Source organism: Medicago sativa, chromosome 8, assembly GCF_051527215.1.
Source record: "Medicago sativa cultivar Bolivia chromosome 8, Bolivia_mono, whole genome shotgun sequence".
Classification (NCBI taxonomy): Eukaryota; Viridiplantae; Streptophyta; class Magnoliopsida; order Fabales; family Fabaceae; genus Medicago; species Medicago sativa.
The window spans coordinates 82,089,891-82,113,261 of record NC_140756.1 but is presented as its reverse complement, the minus strand read 5'-3'; the positions used below and the strand labels follow the sequence as shown (position 1 = coordinate 82,113,261).

Sequence of the window (23,371 nt, the reverse complement as noted above, 5' to 3'; positions counted from 1 at the left end):
ATGCGGCGCCCTGCGAATGCGATATCGAGTCTTAGGCCACCAAGGATGGATTGGACCATTAAGGTTAGAGTTGTTAAGCTTTGGAACAACGTGAGTGAGGTCATACTGGAAGGATCAACTCAACCGAAATGGTGTTGCTTGATGAGGATGTGAGTGTTTTATGTAGTTTTGTAGCGTTTTATCTTATAACATGTTGTGTGTGGTTTATGTTTTTGTTGTGTCTTAGTTTTTTATGGTAGATAACTTGCCGATTTCTCATGTGGTTATGTTTGCATGGTTTGTAGGGTAACGGGATCCAAGCAACTTGTTTCACCAAGATGTGTGATTCGGTTCAAAGATGTTTTGCATGAAAATGGAGTCTATGTCATCCATTACTTCCATTTATTTCCCAATACAGGGCTTTGCATGCTTACCGGGCATGCTTACGGGATTGCTTTGTTCATACAAAGACAAAGTTTTATGTCGATGATAGCTATGTGATTCATCGTTATGGTTTGGCTGTGTCGACGGCAATGGAGATCGGAGGCGTGTTTTTGGAAATCGTCATTTGGTTGGTTAGTGTCTTTAACGTTTTTTTTTCCAACCATTTTTGTTTGTTATTTAAGTTGCACTCTTTTTTATCCTTCAATCCATTTTTTCAGATGTCATGGGACTTTTAATCGGTCTCGTACTATGACTATGTTGTTGATTCAAATTTGGTAATCTTGCTACTTGTTGTGAGATTGGAGTTAGCCGACCTCGGGTATGTTGCCTAACTTGAAGGTTTCGTTTGGTGGGTCATTTGCTTTTAGGTTTTATTTATTTTGTTGGTGTTGTGTGTTTTGAAGTGGAAGGATTGAGTGTGCACTCACTTTGGAAGCTATGTTGCTATGTTCAAGGATCTTTTGAAGGATTTGTGGAGAGGGTTTACCGGTTGTTGTGGTTCGGTTTGTTCGGTCTGGAAGGGAAGAAGGTTTGTGGAGTGGTTGTCTGTTCCTTTGTTTAAATTAATATTTTGGTTAAATCATTCTGAAGTTCATAATCCATCTCTGTTTTTTAGGGATTGTTTTGGTCAAGTCTCTTGAAAAGGTCACAAGGTTGTTGTTTGAACCGGCTATTCACGACATTCTTAGGTTCAAACAAAGGTTGTTTTTAAAAAAAAATCGTTGGTTATGGTGTTTGATTTCTTTGTTTGTTTTTGTCCGTTGCGGTAATTTGAGTTTATTTTGTTATGCATGTGTTTTTTTTTTTTTTTAGGTTTAAATTTATCTGTTAGAAGGGGTCATTTTGGCAATGTTTACGGTGCATCATCTGTGATTGCTCCATGTCCCACTCGGTTTAACTTGATTCTTCCAAGGAAATCGCATACGAGTTGGTTGACATTGAGGATGGTTTGTTCGTTATTTATGCTAAGATTGTCGGTTGTTATCGGTTCCATAGGATTTGGTATCCTATGTGTGATTGCGGGAAGTTGATGAGTGTATACGATGGTTTGTATCTCCGTGCCCCATGCAACGAACTACTTTCAATGTATCTGTGAGGTAGAGCCTTTTATTTGATTTTTTGTTTGTTTGTGGTGTTGGGGATGTGTGTTTCCTATGGGAATTAATGTATGAGTACGGTGCGGCCGAGTATTGTTGTTGATGATGGGAATGGCCTTGCTAGGTTCCAATTTGTATGATTACGTGCTCGATGGAATTCCATCTCTCGCATTTCAAAACAATGGTTGGTTTTTGTTCCATGATTAGGATGGTATACATGTTGTGTGTGATTTTTGGATCTTGTTGTTGTTTTTATTCCATTATGTTGTCTTCATTGGTGGATTTTTATTGATTTTGCCATGGTTTGCGGGGCTTCGAGGTATGTTATGAGTGAGGGTGGGATGGCGAAATGAAGGACAAATATTTCTTATTTATTGTGAAGAAGATACCTCGGTACGAGTGTTCGGGGAGGGAAAGGTTCGAGGTTGTTCGCGTCACAAATAATGAGGAAACCATTAGGAGCTACCATGCCATTGGCAACAACTACACTCCACTCAAGGTGTGTTGTCCATTGTTTGATTTCTTCTTTTTTTGAATTTTGCTTATGCCTCGATGAGGAGTGTTTGTTTTTTGAGGTATATGTCATGTTTTATGAGTGTTAAGCGGGATTGCGTGTGTGAAAATCTTCCATTTTTGTTTCTCATTTTTTTTAGCTTTTTGTGCTATGTGAATTGGCAATATACCAAGTAAAATTTTAGGTGCCGTTTTGTTTCTTTAGCCATGTTTACGGATTTTTTGTTGTATTTTGCCGTGTGGTTTTGGTCCTCATCCTTTCATATAAAGTTTAAAGAGACTTCCATGCTTTTTTTTGGTGATCAATGTCTCAATTGTCATGAGCCGTAGGTGTTTGTTTTGGTTGTTTTTCGGCTAACGAGTTTAGTTGTTTTTTCGGTGTATATTCAAGCCTCCATTCGTCGGCTCGCACCTTCGTTGGGGATGGTGGATCGGTTTCAACCGCTTCTGTCTCTTGTGGTGGCTGTGATGCGGTTAATCATTCGATGGGGCATCAAGTTCTCGTGGTCATTTGTCGGGTGTTCGTCGCAACGATGATATGCCAATGGACTTGGGGGATCCCGCGCCGGCACTCTCTCTTGGGTCACTTTTTCGAAATCCGTTGACAAGGCCAAGTAGTGGAATATCTCATGGGTTGTGTGTCTTAGGTTTCGAAAGTATTTGTCATATATATTAGCCTACCTTTTGGTATTAGCCTACCTCTTGGTTTGTCGTACTAAGGTGTCGAAGGATTGCTATTTGTGCAATGTATTATTAGATCATGCTATCGTGCTTCATGTGTGTCTTGTGTTTGTTTTGCATTTTGTGACCGTGATGTATGAATTTGCATCACGGTGGCTTCTATCATGTAATTTGTATTTGGTTTGTGTGCAAACCCGACCGCCTAAAGCTTGAATGCATATGGCTTTTGCTTTATTATGAGCATGGTGCGCCACTCGCTCGTTTATGTAGTCAAAACATGGTTGATACAATTATGCCTTAAGATCTTTTATTGCTTTTGTTTGTGGACTTCGATTGAGATATATTGGGTGCGAACTTGTGATATATTGGGTGCTTTTGTACGTGTTTATGTATGCGTGGGACTGTTTGATCATTTAAACGGGACCCCATAGCTATGGTTTTCTCTTAACATATAGAAAACCATTTAAACGAGACCCCAAATAGTTTTGGTTTTCTCATATGTAGTCCACTTTGTGATAACACTTAAGCGATAAAGCAATATCTATTTTTTTTGTTGAAGAAAACATGCATATAAGATTGAACCAATGATCACCGGTACGCAATTATTCTAATGTGTGTGGGAAAGAATAGAGAAACTATATTCCACCAAAGTGATTAAAACATGTGTAGTCTTAGCATGATAATTACACTGTAGCTAATGAAAAGAGGGCAATCCTCTTCTTTAATTGAGTTGTATGAAGAGACTCCCTCATTCATCATAACAATTCCCATAAAATATTCATCCACATTCCACATACACCCACTATCACGAGGGCTTAATGATGTAATAAAAATCTCAAATTCAATCCAATAATGGTGATCAAATAATTGAGACTAACAATAGATATACATTTCAATATTTAGACATCTCCTTATTCTAAGTATCGTGCAAAATTAAGCCGGCTATACTAATGTAAAAATTAAAATAACCAAACACTTAGATGACATGGTCACTTTCTTATTTGGAAGTGTACATCTTGATGGCATATTATTCCACGTTACGGATGGATAGCTACTAGATAGAGATTTTTAATAAAAGAGAGGTAGTAGTGTAAATGAGGGTGCAAATAGTAGTGTCTAAAAGTTTAGTCTATTTCGTATACAATCAATTACGAACAATATTGACTTTTTCATAGGCTTTGTGTCCAACCTTTTTTTTTTGAGTCGTGTCGAGGGTTCGAACCCGGACCTTGCATGTATTATGCATTGTCTTTATCAACTAAGTTAAGTTCACGGGGAATTTGTGTTAAACTTTTCTAAATAGCTATTGTCAATTTTTATTTTCGTTGTTATTGTTTTATATTTATATACATTTGATGTAAGAAAAAATTATTGTCAATTTTTTTAACATATTGGTTAAGTTTAGGATTAAATGCATATTTGGAAACACTCTTCTTTTTTGGTAAAAATTTGCAACAAAAAATAATTTTGTTTTATAGTGACTAAACCTAAAATGTTATGATTTACTTGGACTACAATTATATTTTATCTTTGAATTTAAAATGTTTATTTAAAAAAATTATTTTTCTTTGAATTTGGCCCCCGCAAAATATTTATGCTAGCTTCGCCGCTAATCAAGGATCATCCAGAACTTACCTAACGACGCATGTGGTTAATTGGTCTAATTTAATTGTGTATGTTATATTTACTAAGATTGTGTAAATTTGTTTTGAGGGAAATAAATTGCATTTTACCATTTATATTTCTTCTTCGACGAGATGTTTCCCATTTGAATTTTTTCGGTGCATCACCCCTTGATTTCATATATTCCTTGACTTTGTCGTTGTTTATTATTTTATTTTATTTTTACCAAGTGGTTTGCTCCAATGGGATGTATGGTTTGCCATGCTATGAACCTTTTTTTTAGGAAGTTTTGTCTCTTTTGATGGGTTCAACTCTCCTTTGTACGCTTGGAAAATCTAACTTTCGACTAAATCTTCTTAATATGTACTTTGTCGGGAATGTTCTTTGACTTATATGGAATTCTTCCATGTATGTCCAAAGAAGTACATATTGGCTTTTTAGTCTATTTTGGATTTTTACTTTCAAACAAATTTGTTTTTTCTGCTCTATTGGTAATATTAAATATTAATTAATAATGTTCAATTGAATTTGTCTGTTTGCGCTTGGTGGTAGAGGCATTGTCTTCAATTTATTTTAGTATATATATGGTGGTGTGTTAAGCCTATTTTCATTGCAGGAGTGTGGTACCTTGAAAGAAAAAATGCTCTGTTTTCATACATCATAATTCATACATCATAATAGCACACCAATACTAATACTAATATAGAGATCGTCAACGACCATGGTTAACAATGTTCATGCCAATCGATGCCGTGGCTGCACAAAGGCGTCTAGAGAGGAGAGAAAAGCTTAGGGCAAGAAGACAGAGGATGTCGGCTGCCTCCTCTCGTTTATAGAGTTAGGCGTGTTGTGAGTTGGATGCTTGGTTATTGTTGCTATCGTTTTGTCTTCAATCCGTTTGTTATGACCACTCATTGTTTATAGGTTTTATCTTTGTTATTTTGCGGTGAGGCTTGCTTTGGAGGAGGTCGTATGAATCGTTTGAGGATTGACCGGCGATCACTCCGAATTCAATTCCAAGTAGGTGTTAGTATTGATCAAATGTCCTCTGTATACTCTTAGTGCGGTGTGCAGCCTAACTTTAAGTTATAACTCATTGAAACGTGATATATTGTTGAAAAATATGTATATAAAAAATTTGCGTGATAATAAAAATATATGTATATAATTATTCAAAAGAAAAAATATATGTATGTAAAAAATATGCGTGATAACGTGGTATGTTTTTTATATACATATTCTCATATGACATTATTTTTCATAAGTTAGACTTTCTAAGCGAGTTAATTTTGTTAGTTTTACTCGGCGTGTGATACGCCTGCCCCCATTAATAGAGACAACTTAGGTGATAATAGCATAGAGGAGATGTCTTATGAAAATGCAATTTATATATGAGAATGGTGAGAATGCTCATTAACCTTTGGATTAAAAATATATGGATGACATTAAAGAAGACTACATATCGTGCCGCATATAGACTATACTCCAAAGCAACCACCCGAAAATAGCGATAGTTTTTTAGTGGTGTCCATTGAAGGAAAAAATGTGAAATTATACCATTGATTGGTTTTCTATTAGAGGTTGGGACTAATTTCATATCCATGCACGTATATATTAATTATGAAAATTATTTTTATATAATAATTTCATATCCATTCTTGTGGGTTCCGGTTCCATTGTTAGTTTCAATTATTTTTATATTTTTATTTACGTAGGTTCTTCTACGGCTCCCAACAATGATGCACCTATCTCTCATCCTGGTGACAATGATGAATCGATTTATTGGGTTTATTTCGAAGCGGCGAAGAGCGGGGTAATCAATGTTTTGGCATGCATGTGTTTTTTTTTGTGGTCATTTTACCTTTACATTTTGAGAATTTTAACTAAATTTACATTTTTTAGAATATTTGGATATTGGCGAAATGAGCACAATCCGTCAAAAATGTGGTGCGAAGGTGTGGTATGGCGAAAGGATCGAGAAACATTTTCTTTGCCGCAAGTCTTGCCCAAAGTTTCGCTATGTTGTATGAAGGGGAAAATTAGTTTGTCATACATGCTTGAGCCTCCTCCATTGATTAGAAATTTGTTTCTTGGGTTTGATCCACGCAGTGCACATTTCCTCTCAAACATTAGATCATACAACAACATGTTTTCCTTTACTTCCATGGGCGGGAGGGTTGAAACTCAACGGAATAATGGACGTGGTCCCCCACGGTTTGTGATATACGGTCAAAATTACCACGGGATTGGAAGTTTGCTCCCGGGCGATGGACATAAGCCTAAGTTTTGTCAACTCTACATATATGATACCGAGAATGAATTAGTGAATCGTATGTCACATTTCGGTAAAATAAATTAAAAAAAAAAACATGCGTTAGTGTTGTCACGCCAATTGATTGTTACCCTTACATTTTTTGCTCTCTTGTGCGATGACGGACCTCGGGACCGATCTTGATCCATCGCCGGTGAGAGGTTTAATGAGTTTGTTCGATGAGCACAATGAGTTAGTGAAAAGCTTTAGGATGGTGCGTGATTTCCGTTTGGCAAATGAGGATGTGCACTGTTAGGTTGCGTTTATTTCGAAATAGGATGGTTGATTCTCGCACATATAATGTGCCCGAGATTTCCGAAGTTCTTGCTTTGGTTATTGGAGACTTTGATGATTGGCGAAGGTCGGGACATTGTTGTGAAGGAGAGGGATGGTTATTTGCAGCGTATACATGAGACACATCCGAACTACCTTCCTCTCCCGGTATCCGTTGTTGTTTCCGTTTGGTGAAAAGCAATATGAAGAACACATTGAGTTGGCGAGTTGACGACCGGTGGTTACGTAAAAAACGTGTTCGTGTTTACGTTCGAGAGTTTGTTGCTTTTCGGTTGCAAGAACGAGACCTTGAGGACTCGATTGTTCTACGGAGTAGGCGCCTCTTCCAACAATTTGTTGTTGATTTGTACTCCATGATTGAGAACCGAGGCTATCGTTTATTAGAAAGAATCGAGCTAATATACGATCGAAGCTTTCTTAAGGGCGTTGAAGAGGCGGTTAGTCGTGGTGACTACGATGGGTCTTCCATTGGTTCAAGGGTAGTGTTGCGGCGTCATTCACGGTGGAAAGAGATACATGTTTAATAATTGTCGGGATGCGATGGCTATTTGTAAAAAATATGGGTATCGGACCTTTTTCTCACTTTCACTGTAATCCTAAGTGGGTTGAGATTCAACGTCATCTTGCAAGGACCGGTAATTATGCTCCATATCGACCGGATATATGTTGCGAGGGGTTTTCCATGTGAAGTTTGGAGGAGATGATGGCTGATTTTAAAAAAGGTCACTTTTTTGGACGAGTTATAGCAAGTAAGTTGTTTTAGTTTGTTTGTCTCATCTTGGGTTTTACCTTATAATTTTTTTTTTATTTTATGGATTGATGATATATGTTTATATTTGTATTTTTGTGGTGAAATGTAATGGGTTGATATTGTCTTCCTAGGTCTCTACACCATAGAGTTTCAAAAGCGTGGTTTACCGCATGCTCATATATTATTGTGGCTTGATCCAAAGGATAAACTTAACACTCCCGATTCCATAAATTCCGTGATTTGTCTTGAGTTGCACGATGAAAAGCTTTACCCTAAATTGTATGCGAGACATGTTACGAGTTTCATGATTCATGGTCCATGTGGATTTGCTAGACCTAATTCTCCTTGCATGAAAGATCGTCGTTGTTCCAAATTTTATCCAAAGAAATTTGTCGCTAGGACTTCTTTCGATGAGAGTGGGTATCCCATCTACCGGCGTCGAGATCTTGGAGTGACGGTTATGAAGAATGATATCCGGTTGGATAATCGTAGTGTTGTCCCGTATAATCCTAAGTTGATTATGAAGTATCGAGCTCACATAAATATTGAGTATTGTAACGAGTCAAATTGCATCAAGTATTTGTTTAAGTATATCACCAAAGGGGTTGACGGGGTAACGCCTTCTCTTCATACCGGTGATGAAGGCTGTGTTGATGAAATCCGAGCGATATTACGATTGCCGTTATCTATCTCCCTGTGAATCCATATGGAGGATTTTTAAGTTTGATATTCACAACGAGATGGCCCTCGGTGCGGCGTACGACATTTCATTTGTGTGGTGGTCAACGAGTTGTTTTCAAAGAAAACTCGACTTAGGTGGTGTGTTGGCTAGGAATGAGAAGAAAAATACAATGTTTCCGGCATGGATGGAAGCCAATAAGAGGTATACTTTGGGGAGAGATCTGACGTACACCAAGTTTCCTACTATGTTTGTCTATGATTCGATGATCGTGTTTGGAATCCACGTAAGAAGGGTCGGTCCGTAGGAAGATTGACGTTTGTACCTCACGGCACTCGGGAGTTGTATTACATGAGGTTATTGTTGAATGTCCAGGTCGGTTGTACCGGTTTTGAAGACATACGAAGCTGTTGATGGACATGTTTTTGATACTTACCGCGAGGCTTGCGGTGCCTTAGGTTTGTTGGGCGATGATCGAGAATTTATTGATGCTCTTGCCGAGTTGGCATTGATGTGTTCGGCTCGTATGTTCGGAAAACATTTGCAAATTTGTTGTTGTGTTTTTCACTCGGTGATCCGCTAAATGTTTGGGAGCGGACGTGGGAAATATTGGCAGGATGGCATATTGTATGATAGAAGAAGGTTGTTAAACTCTCATGGTAAGTGCTCCTTATAGTAAGGAGTATTATATTTTATTGGATATGAATGCATGTATGCTATATTATGCTTAATTTGTTTTTATTGATTTTTTTGGTAGATTTGACTATTTCATCCGATGATTTGAAGCAATTGTGTTTGATTGAGATTGATAAAATTCTTCGGTCGAATGGGAAGTCCCTTGAAGATTTTGAATGCATGCCTGACTTGATAACCCTATTGTCCAACCATACGATAATATTCTATTGGCCAATGAATTGTCGTATGACTCGTTGAAATGTTGTCAAAACACGATGAGTTGTTCGAGTTCTTTGAACAGAGAGCGGATGTTTGCTTACCAAGAAATTTTAAGCGCGGTTTATGGTCGCGGGGGCCGGATGTTTTTTGTTGATGGGTTTGGTGGTACGGGAAAGACATTTCTTTGGAATGCCCTTTCATTTAGGTTGCGCTTTGAGGGGAAGATTGTGTTGAATGTTGCTTCGAGTGGGATTGCATCTTTGCTCCTTCTGGTGGGAGGACCGCGCACTCCGGTTTGCGATACCTTTGATTTTGGTTGAAGAATCTTCTTGCAAGATTGATAAGGATAGTAAGAAGGCGAGTTATTGGCTATGGCGAGTTTGATCATATGGGATGAGGCTCCAATGATAAATAGGTTAGCTTTTGAGGCTTTTGATCGTACTTTGCGAGATATAATGACCGGTGTTGACGATGGTGCCTATGTTCTTCCGTTTGGTGGGAAGACCATAGTCTTTGGTGGAGATTTTCGTCAAATACTTCCCGTCGTCCCCAAAGGAGGTCGTGCCGATATTGTTCATGCTACCATCAATTCGTCTCCGTTGTGGCGGTGGTGCAAGGTGTTGAAGTTGACGAAGAATATGCGCTTGCGGTTCACTTCGGATGGTTGTGGAGACGAGTCTTTGAGGGAATTTGCTAAGTGGACTCTCGATATTGGTGACGGTAAGCTAGGAGAAGTGCAAGATGGGGAGGCGTTGGTTGAAATTCCAGTGATCTTCTCGGTTGATAGTTACGGTGATCACCTTGGTGATATTGTCGGGGCAACCTACACGACATACTCGAGGGAATGAAGGACCCAACTTTTTTTCAAAATCGTGCAATTTTGGCCCCTACGCTTGAAATTGTTGAAAGGGTCAATAATTATGTGATGGATCTTATGCTGGAGAGGAGAGAGAGTACTTGAGTTGTGATCTTGTTTGCAAATGCGATGAAGACGTTGGGATTGATCGTCGATGGATAACAAGCTGAGTTTTTAAATGACATCAAATGTTACGGAATGCCAAATCATAAGCTACATTTGAAGGTGGGTGTTCCGGTGATGTTGCTTAGAAACGTTGATGTATCTTACGGACTTTGCAATGGTACTAGGTTGACAATTGCTTCCTTAGGGAAGAATATTATTTCGCTAATGTTGTTAGCGGGTCGCCTTGTGGTGAGGTGGTTTATATAACCGGGATGAATTTGGTGCCTTCGATGCAAATGTGTCAATTACTTTTCAAAGGCGTCAATTTCCACTATGTTTGTGTTTTGCAATGACCATTAACAAAAGCCGGGGCAAACGTTGTCGAATGTTGGTTTATACTCGCTAAGGCCGGTTTTCACACATGGTCAATTGTATGTTGCCGTGTCTCGTGTGAAGACTAGGAAAGGGTTGAAGATATTGGTCAGCGATGATCATGGCCAACCATCGAATCGAACCATGAATGTTGTTTACCATGAAGTGTTTCAAAAGATTTAGTACCGGTTGGTTAAATGTTTGCAAGGGTTTGTGATTGGATGTTGTTAATTTTGTGTTTTTTTTCTTTTTTTTTTTTTTTAATGTTTGCTCATCTACGAATAAGGTGGTACGTAAGTGTTGATGAATGCATTGAAGTGTCTTTATTATTGTTTAAATGTGCCGTTTGAATTTGTAATTGTGATTTGTAGTACTCATCTTTGCATAATGTGACTCTATGTAATATGTGTATGTATTTGCATGTAAAATGTAGAATTGTACGAAAGACCTTTATGCGTCTTATTATCATATTTTGTGGTTTTTGTTGCCGATCTTGTTTTAATATTAACGGTCTATTCGTTTTTTATAGTGCGGTGAATGAATTTGATGAAAAACAAGGTTTTAATGTTGTGTGAACTGCACTATTTGCATTCTTTAATTTTGTCTTTTTCTTCTATGGTGTATTTTCACGATTTTTTAATAGGGCAAGGTAATAGGACCATTTTTTATTGATGGAGCAAGCAATTGAAACAAACAAAAAAAGAAATCTACTCTTTTTTTAGCAAGTTTCGCTCCTACCCGGTCAACCGACCAAAATACCCCTGTTTGTTTGTTAATTGACGCAAGTGTATAAAAAAATATGACTTAGTTTTTACACATGCATGACTTAAGTCAAGCTGCGTGAGTTAGCGATGATGCGTTATTATTATACTCCAATGCATTTCTGCAAAAAAAAAGCAATCCAAGTACAAAGTTGGTGACAAGGATCCTTGAAAAAACATGCGTCATAGCGTAAAGAAAAGGTTGGTGACAAGGATCCTGCAAAAAAACATTACCGAAGGATCCTTATAAAAACATTATTTAAGGATAAGAGCATGATTAAAAAAAATGGGTGAACTTTTGTCACATATGTGCATGTGCATTACATTTACACTCTCTTGATGGTAGTACCATCACGTACGTGTGGTGCTTTGGATAGGACTTTAGGAAATTTTGTGTGGCACATCATCATGTCCTTATCTTTGAATCTATCTATATATAAAGAATACGTATGCGACAAAATTCCAAAGTTACCCTTCATCCGTTGTGTGACATTTCACCGAACTCAATGTTTGAGTTGTCTATTCGATTCTTATTTTTTATACACTATTCTATTATGTATGACTTGATTGAATTTACCCGTGGTACACTAAATATCGGTGACTTTGGATTCTCAACTTTAACAGGTGATTTCAAAACTTATTATCCTAATTATTTGTGCAATGTGTTGGCGTACGTAACTTGATTGTGATTAACCGTATAAAACTAGCCTTTAGCATCCGAGAATTCATAATTTAGCAATATCTTCATTTGTTATTATCTTTCGAGAGCAATATTAGGAGATGTAGAATACGAGTATGCATAAAGCTTATTTTATTCTTATGGATTGGCGGTTGGCATCGGTTGGAATTCGGTATCAATGTTGGAGATTGATTAACTCGTTAAAAAAATCATGCCGTATAGTTTTCATCGTGATTAGCATGAATCCTTGGTAAAAGACGTCGTTTGAGATATTACAATGTAGAGTGAAACATCCGTAACATTTTTAATGCTTTTGATCGCACTATTTTATTATGTTGTTGCGAGCATTGTTCCAATGAGTTTCCTAACTACTATGTTCATCTTCCGGTTTTTGGTGTTGTCGAATGTGAGGTACCGATGTGGATTCTCCTCACGAGTTCTAAAATTGGTATTTCTTCGAAGTGTTGCCTTCGATGGACATTTTTAATGATTGTTAAGCTTCGTAATAGATATGAATATTATCACTAAACTCTTCCGTAAAGCGCTTTGAAAAACAAGATAATGGATTAGATCCATAAAAAAAAAGGATTAGTAACGCGGGACAAAAAGAGATGCAATAATGTTTTTCATGACAAGCCATTAACGAGTAAGAATCTTCATTGTCATGCAAGACATGACGTGATCCTTATCACCATACGAAGGATAGTGGAAAGGGTTCCATAATATCGATTTTTTAATCGTTTGCGTTTTTTGTTGTTTTTTATTTTTATGATCATTTGTTGAATGTCGCACGAGATTAAAGGCGAGTTGATTGAAAGGGGGAAAATCTGATTTTCTCATACTCATTTTCACGCAAATTAAAGGCGAGTTTGTCATTTTTATGAACTTTTGTTAAAGTTCGCACAAAATAGGGAGAAAAAAATCTAATTTTCTCAAATTCATTTACGGACTATAAATATTATGAAACAACAATTGAAACAAGACGACATAAGGTTCTAATTAAACACCACTTGTGACAATATTTCATTACAATTAGAAGGTTTAATCTAGAGGTTATTGGACATAGATTGGATGCATATGCTTGGGACAACTTGCTGGCTTCAACTTGATCTCCTGGACTTATGATTTTGCGTGAGGCATAAAAACTAAAACCGGCATTCCAATTTGAAGCAAACAAACTATTTTTAGGCACAAACATGAAAAAATCACCTTATGTAGTTGCCGGAGTCGGAGGGAGCAGGCACCATCTTACTTCGTGTCTACATCGAAACAAATAGTAACAATCCATGCCATGACTAGCGGTGGTAAAATGCAGACCATGACAATTGTTACGCTATCTACACGAATTTCTTCGATGCCGATGATGTTAACCGGGAAGAAAATAATTATAAACAAAGTAATACAAATTAGAAAAAACTTTCCCATTCTTTTTTAGTGTGAATGAAGTATTTGTGAATGGAATGAAGATTGTGTGGAGAGGATGGCGTTTTTTATAGACTGCATTGTGCACGGTACATGCTATTGTTCTGTTGCTTCACATGGTGGTGTTATTGTTTGATGATTTGTTCGTGTTATTATGCTATGGTCCTTGGTCAAATTTGCAGCAACTATAGGTGTGCTTTTGCCGGGCTTTTTTCCGGCTTTGGCTTCTTTTTGCTTTCCTTCTTTGTTGGCCACTAGGAGGTTATGTAGTGGGGAAAATTTCCAATTTATGTGTTAAATTTGTATGGTTCCATTGGCATAGTATTCCCAAATATGTGGTGGAAAATTCTTGGTGGTTTTGTTCCGCTGTTTGTATTTGTGTAGGGCCCGTGTGATGCAATAGCCTTTCGTTGGTCGTAATATTTAATTTTTGATCATGATCAAATTTTTGTGTCTCGGTGTTACTGCACATCGTTCGGTGTGTGGCGTGTCATTCGTATGACTCACGATGTCCACTTTGAAACATGCGGGTGTGGGTGCGTGTGACGTTTGTTTTATGGTAACCGTTGTGAGCGCAAGGTATGCTGTTGATGCCCCGATGTGCATTGTTGATTTCTATCTTATTTCGTCCCAAGAATATTTTGTGGTTCGTAGCTGTCGGTAATGCCACCCGTGCGGAGCGCGGGTTACACACTAGTATTCACACAACACAAAAAACAAACCAAATTCAACAATAAGCCAATCGTTGATTCACACGATCTCTAAGAATTCCATTATACAAAGCTGCTCTGTTTGCAGGCATTCCTCTGTTCTCGTTTCCACCATTACAATTCTTTTGAACCTTTGATCTTGAATTCAATTTCAAAGAATGTTTAGTAGTATTATTCATAGTACTAGTACCATGTTGTTGTTTTCTGTACTCTTCTCCATCTTTACATGAATCCACAACATCCTTAGCAAAACTAACTCTTTTCTTCAGTTTCTTTGTTTTCTTTTCATCTGGTCAAAAACCAAGAATTATGTTAACAAAAAAGAAACCCTAAAAGAGAAAAACCTTGTTTGTTCAATGTGTGTAGTAAAAAGTAACTTACCAGAGGATAAACAAGAACGTAGAATAGGAGTTGAAGAAGAAGAAGAAGAAACATGGTGAAGAGAGAATTGGGATTTCTGAAGACGGAGAGCAAGGATGATGACTGTGCCGGAGACAGCCATGGCGGTTGCAAAGACAGCACCTTGTGAGGTAATCATTGAAGACATGTTTTGAAGAAAAGAAGAAAGGATTGGTCTTTGATGAAAAGTGAGAAAGTGGTATAGTCTCATATTAGAAGCAGCCAACAAGGGTGAAAATATATATATTATAGTCCAAATCAAATGTGTGTGTGACATTCTTTTATTTTATATTTTTATAAGGTAAAACTTTAATAGCGTAGACCGATCCAAATATTACGCACTTCTTTAACAAACATTATTTTTTTAAATAAAATAAAGGCTTAATTGCAGTTTTAGCCCCTAACTTTTTCAAAGTTGCAATTTTGGCCCTTAAGAAAAACTACAAAACTGCCCCTAAGTTTTGCACATGTGGCGATTTTGGCCACTTACGTGCCAATTTTGACTTGCTATTGACGACGCGCACCGTAAGTTAGGTGCCACGTGTTATTTTTTTATTTTTTTGGCATTGGGGGCCAAACTGCTATAGTTGCAAAACTTAGGGGGTGGTTTTGTAGTTTTTTTCTTAGGGGGCCAAAATCGCAACCTTGTAAAAGTTAGAATAAACCGCAAGTAAGCCTAAAATAAATACACTTCCTCCCCCTCTAAATATATTAGAAAAAATAAATTAAACTCTCGTTTATATGAGAAGGTTGAATTACATTCTATTCTTGTCTTATTAAAATCCAATCTCTTTTTTTGTCGATACGGTGGCTAGAATTCACCTTTTCAAGGTGAATAAATGGGGTGTCCGGGGTTCAAACTCCGACTCCGGCATATAATAATGCATGTCCTTGCTAACCGAGCTACGCTAACGGAGACTTTTTTTTGGCAAATGTTAACTTGTGCCCTCAAGGCACGTGTTAAGGAACTCAATATAGAAATATACCTATTAAAAGTCGTGCGGTCAACTTCTTAAAAGTTAAAATGTTATGTTTTCCAATGCAAAGTTGCTCTTTTTGGGTTCCTTAACATGTGCCCTTAGGGCACAAGTTAACATGACCCTTTTTTTTTTAGAGAAGAGAGAACGCTCACGGAGACTTAAAATCCAATCTTTACTCCCTTGGTTATTTTTTTTTTAAAAAAATTAATAGTCTAGCAATGAAAATCTTACACACATAGGACCGAGAAAAATTATTACATATCCATTTTAAGATAATCAAAATTTAAATGCATAATTTTCTCTATTTTAGATTCACAATATTGTTTTAAACCTTACTCCCTTCCTCCCACAATAGATGACCCATTTGAAAATGTGTAATTTTGACCTAACTTACTTTGACCATATTTTTCTACGAATATACAAAGATAAATAATATCATATAAGATGTCGTTAGATTTGTCTCGATGAGTATTTTCAAAATATCAAATTTTCATAATTTTTTATAATATATATTCAAGATATTTAAGCTCAAAATTATGCATTGACATGCGTAATAAGGTCAATTGTGTCAAGTATCATGCGACGAAGGGAGTATTAAATTTAAATTTGTCCTCGTGAGGCTAGTTCGATTGGTATGAACAATACATTATATATGCAAGGTCCATGGTTCAAACCTCACTCGCCACAAAAAAAAATCTTATTAAATTTGAAACAATACAAAATAAAATTACTTTTTTTTTTACACTAAAGCACGTAATTTATCAAGTTAATAATATAATAACAATTAAATTTAATAATAACTGACATTTAAATTAAACGAATTAATTACCTTTTTTTGAATGGTGGCTCAAAATTTTTAGATGTAAAAAACGTATTCATGTTAAAATTAAATAAATTAAAATGTAGTAGATCATTAATTCATATGGGCATATAAAACATATTCACCAAAAAAAGGGGCATATAAAACCTGACCCTATCTTCTTTCAAAAAGAAAAAAATATTGACCCTTACAACCCGCCTCGTCTGGATGTCATGGGCTGGGTCTGATCCAGTCAAAAGAAAACAGAGACACGAAACATGAGAATGGACGGGGACATACACATAACTTAAACAGGGATTGGGTTCGAATTACCCCTCAATTTACCCGTCCCAATTAATTAATTTAAGGACAAATGGTTCTCTTAGACTAGATCTCTCTTACATGAATCTCTCACTTCCACAATACTCACTTTATATTTCAAACTCCAACATACAATTCAGTTCACACACTACCGCTCTTCGCTTCCTCTGATTCAGTCTCATGTTGCTGCTTCTCGAACTTAGCATCACATTGTTGCAAACTGTTATTTTTTGAGTGACGATTGTACTATTTAGTTTATGACTATTTATTTTGGTCATATTGAATACAAACTATTAATTAATTTGTAACACAATGTTTCTGGTACTACTTTTGAGTAGTTTGAAAGACTGATACTTTTGATTATATTGTTGTTTCCTATGATTAAAAATAAATTGTTGATTAATTAATTAAAAAAAATATATGTATATATTGGCGACGTGTCTTGGGACAAACCCGGTCTTGTCTTTGTATTGTCTCATCCTTGTTGGACTGAACCTTTCGAGTTATGGACGGGTTTGAATTTAAAAATTGACCCGATCTAATGTGAGGGCCAAGCTTGAGTCAAATACAACCGGACCCAACCCCGCGTCCTCTCGTACACCCCTCTTACTTCATAATAAAGGGGATTGTAATCGAAAGATCTCTCGTAAAAATGGAGTATAATTTATTTCAAATTAAGGGAGATGAGTGTATATTTTAACATAAAAGAAGAGAGAAACATAATTCAAATTTCTCTTAAACAAGTAGAGTGTAATTTACTAAAAAATAATATATACCCACTTTTCCTAGATATGTAACTCTGGAGTTGGTTATATAGAGAGAAAAGAAAAGAAAATTGACATCAAGTTCAATTTTAAAGGTAGAAACATACATAATAATCCACTCCTAATATATTTGTAAGTTTTTTTTCCTACAAACATATTTTGGTGTTTAAACACCAAAGTATTGTCTTGCGAGCTTAACTCGGTTGGTAGTGACAATACATAATATATGTAAGGTCGGGTTCAAAGCACCACCACCAAAAAAAAAAACACCAAAGTATTGTAACACCTTAATAATCAAATAAAAAGAAAATAACGAACATGTCCCCCACAACTTTTATATACGAGTATTGTAATTTGTGGGGAGAATTTAAATTTTTGGATTCATCATATTTTTTTGAGGAATTTTTTGATCCCTCGCTTTTTTTTTTTGAGGGATGGATCCCTCGCTGTTCTCTTCAATGTTACTCCATTTATTATCATATATTTCAGTTTTATTTGAAGGTGGTTGTACCATTTGATAAATATTTTTCTACACTTTCTATGCAATACCAGAGTCCAGACAATGAGTTTTTTTTAGTTTTATTTACTCTTCTATTAAATAAATATAAAATTATCTTATTTCCTATTATTTGTATTTTTTTCTGATCTCCTTTGACATTATTTCCTTTGATTTTTTTTCTCTTTCAAATCCACAAAGGGTAATACGAAATGACCCCTTCGGTATTTTTTTATTTTGTCGTTTTCCTCATTACCGCAGTTTCAAATTGCGGTAATGAGCCACCTTTCTCGACACGCATGGCATGGCTCGGCAGGGGAGCAGGTTTTGTCTATTTTTTTTTAAATTTTTTTATTCATTACCTAGTTTGGAATTGCGGTAATGAATTTTCATTTATTTTTCGTTTTTTATATTTTTGGCATTATAAAAACAATGTAAAATTCATCCAAATTGACAATCATTTTTTCATACATTTCTACTTCTTTTGCATAGTAAAAATAAACATTAAAATCACAAACTCGCTTAATTTTTTTAAATGACGAAATTTGATTAAAGGTAAAAAAACAAAGGTCATAAATACTTATAAAAGATTGGTTGAACACATAATACATAACTATATAAACTACCGATTTTGAATGGTCGGACAATTTCTCCTAATATGACCGGGATGCCGACACAACCCACACGATCTCGGTGTCGGTGTTCTTTCTTCCACCTCATCGTCCATTTCGGTCCTAATGCGAGTACTATTAATTGGGTCGACCTTTCTTTAATCTTCGCATGTCCGGATTATGACAAAGCTCGGGACCTTCGTATGGGGGCCAATAACTCTTGTCCCGGACTACTTTGAATGCTTTGTTGTAGATGGCGTAAACATTCTCGTTTTGAACACGTCCGGAATTAGGGTTGTGTAGTCATAGTGAAAAGAAGAACACGCAGCTATGACATGAGAACAAGGTAAATGCAAGGCTTGATATTTCCCACAATCACACCACCCCGCTTGTAGGTCAACCTTGAAAGTTCCCATTGGCCTTCCCTCCCCGTAGTTGATGGTCTCACGAACAGAGAAGGTATACATCTCTCGGTCAAACTGTTCGACATGATGTGTGTTGGACTTTATAATGTCATCCTTAAGTGCATTCGGCAATATTCACCGAACACGTCTCCGTAACCTACCCTTGCAAACGCACCTTGAGCCCTTTCCGCAAAAGACGCGCCAACCTATAGTATGTTGATTGGACTATAGGTGTAATGTAGGTTACGTGTTCCCTTAAACACTGAGTTCCAAGACTCAACGATATTGCTTGTCATTTGGCCCCATCGTCGACCCTCGTCATATGCTTCGAGTCCATTTTTCCTTCGGTATATTGTCCACCCAATCTAATGCACGCCGATTTGCTTTACGGATTATACCACGATAGTAGTCGAACAAGGGTATGTTTAGGGCATATCCCGTATGTTAAGGAAAAAATAGTTAGATACTATTATTAATAATTACTCAAATTAAAAAAAGCCGTAAAATAATATTCTTACCCATCCACCAACTACAACTACGACCAAACTTATCAACCACCACCACAACCGACAAACCAATTCTTTCAAAACTTCCCAATTCCATATCCAACCTACTCTCAACATAGTCATCATGGAGATAGCTCCCAAATATCAAACTATTCTTTTGATGACTTTAATCCATCTCAAAACGCTTTAGAAACCAATTACCCGGACCAATCACAATACACCTCTTTCAACCTACCAACCCCTCCACAAAATGTACATTATCCTCAAACAAACTATGTACCCCAATGGTCACAACCACATACTACCATAGAAAGTCTCTGCAGTGGTTTAACGAAGATGATTTCGTTAATGGAATTTGGACGAACTCGTTCCACATGTGCAAAATGAGGTGGATATGGAAACTAATGATGCTGAAATTCAAAATGAGGAGGTGGATGAGGAAGAGGAAGAGGAAGAGCCCGAGGAAGAGGAAGAGCAAGACCAACGACGTACGAAGAAAAAAAGATAAATTATGTGCTACAGGAAGTCATAATTTAAATTTAGGTTGGCGTAAATGGTTACCGCGGAGAAAGTAGTTTTTATTTGTAACACAATGAATAGTATAATTAGTGTTTTTAAATTTATATTTTTTACAATTATCATTTATATTTATTTATTATTATTTGCATCTAATTTTAAAAAAATATTGTGCAAAAAATATAAAAAACGAAAAATAAATGAAAATTCATTACCGCAATTCCAAACTGCGGTAATGAATAAAAAATTTAAAAAAAAATAGACAAAACCTGCTCCCCTCTCGCCGAGCTGCCATGTGTGTCGAAAGGTGGCTCATTACCGCAATTTGAAAGCTCGCGGTAATGAGGAAAACGACAAAATAAAAAAAAAATACCGAAAGGGGGTCATTTCGTATATAATTGTCAAAGGGGGTCAGATTTGGAAATTTTTTTGGGAACAGGGTCGAAAAAAAAAAAAATTCTAGCTTTGGTCATCCATGACATGTTGGTGGGCCTGTTTATAAATTTGCCTCAACAGTACCATAGTACAATTTAATTGAAAAATGAAAATCATAACAGAGAGACCTGCACGTTGCACTTATAAATCTATTAATCTTCTTTTATTTCCAAATTCACAAGCAATGATTTAATGACTTTTCAAATTACCAAAGGATGCCCTCGGATTCTCCTGAAAACAAAATTGATTTTAGAAATATAAAATAAAATGAGCTGTGTATGTATTATTTTATGAAGAATTCCATACAAGAAACGCAAAAAAGTAAACGTGGCACATCTTTTCCTTTTTTTCTAACAAATAATAATTGAAAGAAGAAAAAAAAATATAAAGTGATTTTGATGGATACAAGTTCGTCCTTGTGCAAGAAAAATCACTTGTAAAAACCAACATATCTCATATAAAATTAAAATATTTTAACATATTTGGATGTTCTTGTCCGACAAATCAATTTTTATATGTTTCAGTTGCGACCAATCGAAAAAATCACCTTTACTACGAGTCTTTCCACCATGAAATTTAAGAAGGGGTAATGTTAACTGGCCCCGGAGACCTGGTTAAGGAGTCAAATGTGGTAAATATTACATTGAAACTTATCTTGTCAACTCTTTAAAAGTATAAAAAGTGTTACTTTCATTTTAAAACTTTCTTTTTTTAGTTTCCTGACCCAAGAAGATGTTACAAAGTGTTGCTTTGAATTGAATGCGCGTTTAAAGTTATATCAATTTGAAAACAAGCAAGCACATACTCTAACTTGACGCTAGAATGCTCATGCACAAAAAACACGAAACTAAAATTTGAAACTTTTATTGGTACAATTGTTTGTTAGTCTTGAATTTTTCGTGTATCTCACTTTTGCAAAATTTGTTTCAAGCTAATTCTAGTAACTATTCTATGGTTCTTGATGTGGTTGGTCGAAAGATTGGTGATGAGAATAATTGTATGCTTACTGCACCATTTTTGGTGGATGAGTTTTGAACTGCAATTTTTCAAATGCATCATGATAAAGCCTTTGGTCTAGATGGTCTCAACCTAGCTTTCTATCATAGATTCTGAAACTTGTTTGGGGGAGATACTAATTATGTAGGCTTGTATTCATTGGTTGGATGAAGGTGAGTTGCATAGCTCTATTGGGGGACAAACATATTGCTAGTTCCTAAGTGTGATAGGCCCTCCACTATGTGTGATTTATGCTCTATTGCCCTCTCTAAAATACCACATATATAACAAAATTTAAGCAAAAGTGAGTCAAAGAAAGTTGATGTAATTGGTATAAAATTTGGATTAAATACATCACTTTTGCTTATATTTTGTCACGGAGAGAGTATATGAGTGTTACGGGGGAGTAGTCTACAAAATTCTGTAAAAGAGTCACGCCAACAGACTACATGTTCTCCCTAAGTGTATTTTTGAAGAGCAGTATGGTTTTATTGCAGTTCGGTCGATTCTAAACAATGTTTGATTTGATATATAATTTTAGATATTGTCCATTTCTTGAAATTCAAAACTAGAGGAAAGTTTTAGGAAGTTGCTTTAAAATTGATATTAATAATAGCAAAGCTTATGTAAATTGGAGATATCTCTTCACTATCTTGGAAAAAAAGGGTTTTAAACAAGAATGGATAGGCTCGATGCGGATTTGTGTTACTACTGTGAAGGTTTATCTTTTTATTCTTTGTACTGAAATTTTATCTGTTTTACTACACTAGGCTCAACTGCAGATCATTATCCATGGAATCAATGTGTGTGATGAAGCTCCTACTTTTGTCATCTCTTGTTTTCAAATTACAACTTCCTATTCTTTTTGAACTGAGGAGAGAGAAGCTCAATCTCTTCATGATTTCCTTGGTGTTTACACAAATGGATTAAGCCAATGTATTATCCTAGTAGGATTTTATCTATGGTAGGTCGTGAAGTTTTATAAAATCAGTGGCTCAAGCTATCCCATCATATCGCATAAGTGTGTTCCTTCTTGACTTATATGGATTCAATCTAGCAATGTTGGGGAAACAAGGTTGGAAGTGTATAACCAACCAGTTGCTATTGTTACTAGAGTTTTCAAAGCTAAATATTTCTCAAGGGATGGTTTTCTTGGGGTGACGTTAAGGCATAACCCTAGTTATGTCTGCCGTAATATATATGGTCTTCTTGAATGGCAGGAATGAAATTCTAGGAATCTGTCTTTTGAATTTGCATCATGTGGAGGTTTAATAAACACGGTACATAGACTGTGATCGAATATTTGGTGCACATGTGTTATGTCTGCAGCAGAGGGAGAGGCTTGGGGACTTAACCAAGCTATAGATTGGTTGATTTCTTTGGATTTGAATTGGGTCATTATAGAGATGGATTGCAAACAAGTAGTAGACGATGTTCACAACATCAAATCTGACTTGTCTGAGAATGGTTCTATCATTTTATTATGTTGGGACCTTTTATATCTTTAAGAAAACAACTATACAATGTTACCAGGAGAGAAGCAAAATGATACTGCTTATGCTCTTACAAAAACATTACCAATTATACTATTCACAATGTTTTTATGTCTATTCCTCATTGTATTCAGACATTTTTATTGAATGAAATGTCTTGATTTTGCTTGTGTAAATAAAAGTGAAATACGCTAACTTGGAGCTAGAACATTCACACATAAAAAACACGAAATTAGAATTTGAAACTTTTGCATGTGCAATTAATAGTCTTAAATTTTCAAGTTTCATACCTACGATTTTATTTCCCTATGAGTTCTCAGTCGTCAAATCTATAGTCCTTCACCGATGTTCGCATATGAATCTTAGATTAAAAGCTTGAAAACTCATGCAAACAAACCAAAAGGACCAAAATGGCGTGAACTCCATACTAAATATCTACAATGGACGTGCCTAGTGCTATGTTAGGTATAGAATGTTTCC

General features: G+C 36.1%; 1 protein-coding gene and 1 pseudogene across 1 annotated transcript; one reads left to right on the top strand and one right to left on the bottom strand.

Annotated features, from left to right (window-relative positions):
- LOC146902245 (uncharacterized) lies at nt 1–10,830 on the top strand (annotated as a pseudogene).
- Nucleotides 10,831–14,187: 3,357 nt separating this feature from the next.
- Nucleotides 14,188–14,806, bottom strand: LOC146902244 (uncharacterized). The gene is made up of 2 exons (XM_085735644.1): nt 14,553–14,806; nt 14,188–14,460 (listed from the first exon to the last, which is right to left on the bottom strand). The coding sequence occupies exons 1-2, from the start codon at nt 14,779–14,781 to the stop codon at nt 14,189–14,191; spliced, it is 501 nt and encodes a 166-aa protein (XP_085591770.1). The 5' UTR covers nt 14,782–14,806; the 3' UTR covers nt 14,188.
- Nucleotides 14,807–23,371: the final 8,565 nt, after the last annotated feature.

What these genes read in the sequence shown, in the direction of transcription:
- LOC146902244 (XM_085735644.1), bottom strand. Translation starts at nt 14,781, where the DNA reads ATGAGACTATACCACTTTCTCACTTTTCATCAAAGACCAATCCTTTCT. An exon ending in ACGTTCTTGTTTATCCTCTG is followed by an intron (nt 14,461 to 14,552) that starts GTAAGTTACTTT and finishes GTTTTTGACCAG; the next exon opens with ATGAAAAGAAAACAAAGAAA.